Here is a 6,000-nt window from a genome sequence, read left to right as displayed (position 1 = left end):
AGCTTGTGGATCTCTAATATGCTCTCTCTCTCTCTCTCTCTCTCTCTCTCTCTCTCTCTCTCTCTCTCTCTCTCTCTCTCTCTCCACATTCTCTCTCTCTCTCTGTCGTGCAGAGCTGCGTGAAGCTGGAGAACAATTTTGATGACATCAAACACACGACTCTGAGCGAGCGCGGAGCACTTCGGGAAGCCGTGAGGTAAGACCTGAGTCTCCATGGCAACTATCAGGGACGTGGCGAAGAGGAGAGGCGCGGGCGTGCGGGGCGGAGGCTAGTCGTTCTTCATTATTGAAGGAACAAATGAGTTTATTGCCGGCGTTTGGCGAGCCGCTCTGAGATATTTTTTTTACGTGAGGGCCGGTTTCACCCCACCTGCACCACAACACTTCCTACAGGCGTAGTGCTGTTCATGTGGGCATCAGTCTCACCCAGGGGTTCAGTTCCACTGCTTATTTCATACACGTACAGTATGTGTAATCTTTATTACTGATTGGAAGTTTAATTTCATTTAGAAACCATACTTCCCAGTTTAACCAGCTCTTGGTTGAGGTAATGAACGCAGAAATGTAAAACTGTATGCTCACTGTCAGTATAATAAACAACACAACATGTGTCTCGTCTGTCTGGTTAGATTACATTTCCTTATGGACTCCATGAGGTAACAGGAGATTTAAAATATGGCTTCAGTTGCCTCCAAATAAGAGCTGCACGGAGGATGAGTGACACAGTGGTGCAGTGGGTAGTGCTGTCGCCTCACACCAAGAATTGTTATTATTAATTCTTAATTAATAATTAATTCAGGTTTGATTCCCCGGCTGGGCCGCGTGTCTGTTAGAGGTTTCCTCCGGGAGCTCCGATTTCCTCTTACAAGTCCAAGGACCAGCAGTCAGGTTAACTGAAGATACTAAATTACCTAAGTGTGTAAGTTGGCTGTTGGCCCCGTGAGGTACTGGTGACTCGTCTGTGGTGTTTCCTGCCTTTTATTCAGTGAATCAGACCCACCGTGACCCTGACCAGGATAAAGCAAGGGTAAAACATACAGTGATTGAATGACTACATTGTTTGTGTCATTTATTTAGTTGAGAAATGATTCTCTACCTTCCTACACTGTACAGATCACATGCTAAATGTCATTTCTATCTGTTTCATTTTAAGAATTCTCAAATTACTTTCTATCCTTCTTCTTTTATAATTTAGAATATAGAATTAGATTATAGAGTAGATTACAGATATGGATTATAGATTAGATTATAGATTGGATTAGACATATAGATTGCAGATTATAGATATAGATCATACACATAGTTATAGGCTATAGATACAGATATAGATTATAAATTAGATATATAGATTGCAGAATATATATACAGATTATACAAATAATTATAAGTTATAGATACAGGATAGATTATAGATATAGAGTAACAATTATATATAGATTATACACATAGTATAGGTTATAGATACAAATTAGATTATAATTATACATATAGAGTAAAGATTATATGAAGATCACTAAAATAGATTAGATTAAATTAGATATATAGATTACAGATTATAGGTATAGATCATACACACAGTTATATCTTATATATACAGTTTAGATTATAGATATAGATTGTAGATTATATAATTATACTCATTCATGTTTTGGATATAAGAAACCAACTTCTGATGTTTATTCAAAAAATAAATTATATATACACATTTAAACAGATGTCTGCATGACCACAATTTATTTATGTTGTGATTATATAAGCCTGTACTGTTTATCGTGGGGCATTGTGTTTTTGGGTGGTACTAGCCGCACCACTAGACGTGACCCTGATCGGGATAAAACGCTAACGAAAAATAAATAATAGAGGGAATGAATGATGACAGGAAATAACTTTTTATTCTGGTTATTGTACGGATGATACGAAACGCTGCCTCTCATTTGGACGCATTTGTGGGATCAAACTGCAGCGCTGCACATTTTAAATTCTGCATTTAAAATAACTAACACCGATTGATGCAAATCAGTCAGTGAACCAATCAGTAAACCACAAACCTGTTAGCATCGTATCTTACTGAAACAAGCTAACAGATAATAGAATTCTCGTCTCATCGATCGGCATTACGAACGGAAACAGGAAGTGCTGTAGGAGGACGAGCAGCAGTCTGTGGTGTGTGGTGACTGTCGTAAAGTCTGTGTTAATGTTCTTAAGCTCATTAAAAACGATCAGATTGGATTAAACAGAACTGTGTGTGAGTGAGAATGAGGCCTGGCCAAAATGAACCAGCTCAGAGATGAACGCATCATCAGGGACGATAAATGAATGAATAAAAAAAAATAAAAAAATAAAAAAATAGATAAATAAATAAATAAATAAAAATAAATAAATAAATAGATAAAGAAAGAAAGAAAGAAAGAAATACAAAACAAATAATAAATAAAGAAATTCAAAATAAATAATAAATAAAGAAATAGTAAATAAATACATATAAATAAATAAATAAATAGATAAATAATAAATAAATAGATAACAAAAAAAACAAAAAAAACAAAATAGGTAGATGATAGATAGGTAGATAATAAATAAATAAATAAATAAATAAATAAATAAATAAAGAAAGAAAGAAAGAAAGAAAGAAAGAAACAAAGAAAAAGAAAAAGAAATAGATAAATAAATAAATAAATAACAAGTAGATAAATAAATAAATAAATAAATAAATAAATAAATAAATAACAAGTAGATAAATAAATAAATAAATAAATAAATAAATAAATAAATAAATAAATAAATAAATAAAAATAATAAATAAATGAATAAAAATAATAAATAAATAAATCAGAACAACAACAAATTGATTTTTTTTTTTTGTGAAGAATCGGCTTCTACTGCCAGAATTTCAATGTGCCGCTGTGTGTGTGCTAATTGGCCAGATCTATAGCAAAGGCAACAGTAACTAATGTAAGCACACACACACACACACACACACACACACACAATAAGATCTTGGATGTAAGGCCGACGTCCACCTCCATTAGACATGCGGCTGATAATTTCTTTTTAAACGACCCCCCGCCGAGCCGAGCAACACAGTCTGATGAAAGATTCAGCTTCCTTAAATGCTAATAATGTGCAACATCAAAGCAGCGGGTAGGCGATGTTATATCCGCCTGTATGATCACAGGACCCTCTATGTCCCCCGTCTTAAGGAATAAGAAGGAAGCTTAACTCTGACGGTTCCCGGTCACTAACAAACAATAGACTGTTTATAATGAAGGAATTATTCAGTAGTCTGTGCAGATAGATATTTGTTCAGATTTGTTTTTTTCTTTATGTGTAATGTATAGATTTTGGGGAGTGTGGAGACACCTGCAACTGTTCCTTTCACTAAATTAGTAGAACTTATACTTCTACGTCTAAATAACCATTCTAGTCCTATAATAACTTTATAATCATTCATACTTTGTTAATTCTCCTGAAGCTTTATTTAAGCTGACACAAGTATAAACAAGATTTTTTATGTTGTTACTAAACGATTTCATTGTATTTTGTAATTATAAGCAAATTTGGGGACAGCGGCGTGTTTAGGTCCTGGGTTCAATCCTCAGGTGCGGCGGTCCGGGTCCTTTCTGTGTGGAGTTTTTATGTTCTCCCCGTGTCTGTGTGGGTTTCCTCCGGGAGCTCCGGTTTCCTCCCACAGTCCAAAGACATGCAAGTGAGGTGAATTAGAGATACTCAATTGTCCATGATATATGTTTATATGTTTGATATAACCTTTAGGGATGCACCGATATGGGAATTTTGGGCCGATGCCGATATCCGATATTATACACGTACTTATCTACAGATGCCGATGCCGATGCCGATATACACATTTATAACTTACAGAGAGATCAGACACCCCCGATTTACATTATAAACAAATGTACCATTTATTTGCATAACTTTTTAGCTTTCAACCAACTGTATGCAAACAATAAAATAAAAGGTGTCTCCTGAGAAAATTATTAGGCACATTTAGTTAGCTAACTGGTTCTACACAGACTGGTCACCACTTTTAAATAAAATAGATCTATTCAAACTAATAATATATAAAAGACATTTTAAAAAGTGATCTTATATCAAAGGATTTTAAATTAACAACTTAAATAAAATAATATCTACTCAAATTAATAAAAAATAAATAGATTTAAGTCAAATTAAAGCAACGAAATGCCAGTTGCCTTTTAGCAGTGTAACTAATCAACGATACAGTAACAGAGAAATAAGAATCCTTCAGCACTGACTTTGTGCTTCTCCACACTGTTAGAGGTGGAAGAATCTGAGCCAAATTATTTTTTTCTACAATTTCATAAGTCTATTTTTTTAGAACAAGAGGAAGGTTTTTCTTAACGAACAGAAGCATCTCTGCTTTATCACATGTAATTCTGTTCCTCTTTTCATTGATTACATTGCTGGTTGCACTGAATAACCTCTCGCTGTCAACGCTAGTGCACGGAGCTGACAAGAACTTGCGTGCTACTTTGGCAATAGTAGGGAATCGACTCTTGTTGTTATTCCAGTACTGCAGTGGGCTTTCATTCCTTGGTATTGGAGCTTCTGACAGGAATCCCTGCACCTGAACAAGAAACATGTAGATATGCAGGATTATATTCATTGTCATTTTTTATTAATAAAATATTGCATCAAAACGTTCAGTTGATTTTAGGACAGCATTTTATTAATGTGTAAATAATGTACACATTTGAAACAAGCATATTACATTCATATTGAAGCCAAATATTTAAAAAGGGCTTTTTTCCTTGTGATATTGAACTCACCTCTGTTGCTATCTGAGTGTTTTCTTGAGGTGCCTGCGTTTCTTCAAGAATTTCGTTGTACATATCAAAGAGAGAGCATGTCTCCTCGCCATCCCTCCTAGCTCTTTTCTCTTGTGGGCGGTCAAGCTGTGGCTCGCATGTTTGCTCTGTGCGCTCACTCGATACTTTCTCCATCTGAGTTTGGAACATTTCATGTGTCTGTAGTTTCACGTCTGCTGTAAAATATCGATCCTTATATCTTGGGTCTACAATTGTGGCGACACAGTACAGGGACTCAGTGTACATCTCACTGAAACGTGTGTTTACAGCCTCTAACAGAGCATTTTTGCTGGTTTTAACTCCGAAGTCAGAGTGAGCACTTTTAGTCAACAGTCGTTTCAATGCACTAACTGAAGGAATCGCGTCTGATGCCAAGGCTTCCGACTGGCAAATCTCTCTTGTCAATTGTTCAAATGGAGCAAGGAGTGTAATTATGTTTTCAATTAAACTCCATTGAGAAGCCGTCAGAGTAGCTGGTAACTCAAAATCAGCGGCATAAGCACCAATTGCTCTCTTCTGCTCTAGCAAGGTTTGCAACATGTAGAACGTACTGTTCCATCTGGTAGAAACGTCCTGCTGAAGCACTTTCGATGACATACCCAGCTCCGTTTGGATGGTTTTTAGACGAGAGCTGGCTAAATGCGAGTGTTTAAAATGGCCAACTATCCTTCGGCCAATCGCAATTACATCCGAGATACTGCGCTGAGAGAACACACCGTCGTTCACAGCGAGCTGTAACGTGTGGGCCATACACGGCAAACTCGGAACGCCGCATTCCACCATAGCTTTCGCAATGTTACGTGCATTGTCGCGCAGTACAACATGAATGTTCTCCTTAGAAATCTTCCATGTTTCAAACATTCTTTCAAATGCCACAGATAGTGCAGAGCTTGTGTGTGAACCGGAGCATTCTTGGGCGTGCAAAACTGCCTTCTGTAATTCAAAACTGTTGTCTACCCACTGCGCGGTTAAACTCAGAATACTCACTGGACTCACATCAGATGTCCAGATGTCCGTGGTAAGGCTAATGGAGGACACATTATCGTCGATGAGCTTGTGAATGTGAGTCGCTACCAAGTTGTGTAGCTCCGGTAGGGCTACGTCGGAAAAGTAACGACGGCTAGGTATGGTGTAACGTGGCTCAAGATGC

At 36.8% G+C, this 6,000-nt stretch overlaps 1 protein-coding gene across 2 annotated transcripts in view; it reads left to right on the top strand.

Moving 5' to 3' along the window:
* Positions 1 to 6,000, top strand: part of dpyda.1 (dihydropyrimidine dehydrogenase a, tandem duplicate 1) — a 358,262-nt gene that overhangs the window by 64,290 nt on the left and 287,972 nt on the right. For both annotated transcript variants that reach the window (XM_062991432.1, XM_062991433.1), the window contains exon 4: positions 114 to 196. In XM_062991432.1, coding sequence (XP_062847502.1) covers positions 114 to 196 — 83 coding nt within the window. The remainder of the gene's footprint in view (positions 1 to 113; positions 197 to 6,000) is intronic.

This window comes from Trichomycterus rosablanca, chromosome 3, assembly GCF_030014385.1.
Source record: "Trichomycterus rosablanca isolate fTriRos1 chromosome 3, fTriRos1.hap1, whole genome shotgun sequence".
Taxonomy (NCBI): Eukaryota; Metazoa; Chordata; class Actinopteri; order Siluriformes; family Trichomycteridae; genus Trichomycterus; species Trichomycterus rosablanca.
Note: the sequence above shows the minus strand (reverse complement) of the source record. Positions and strands in the feature narration are given on the sequence as shown.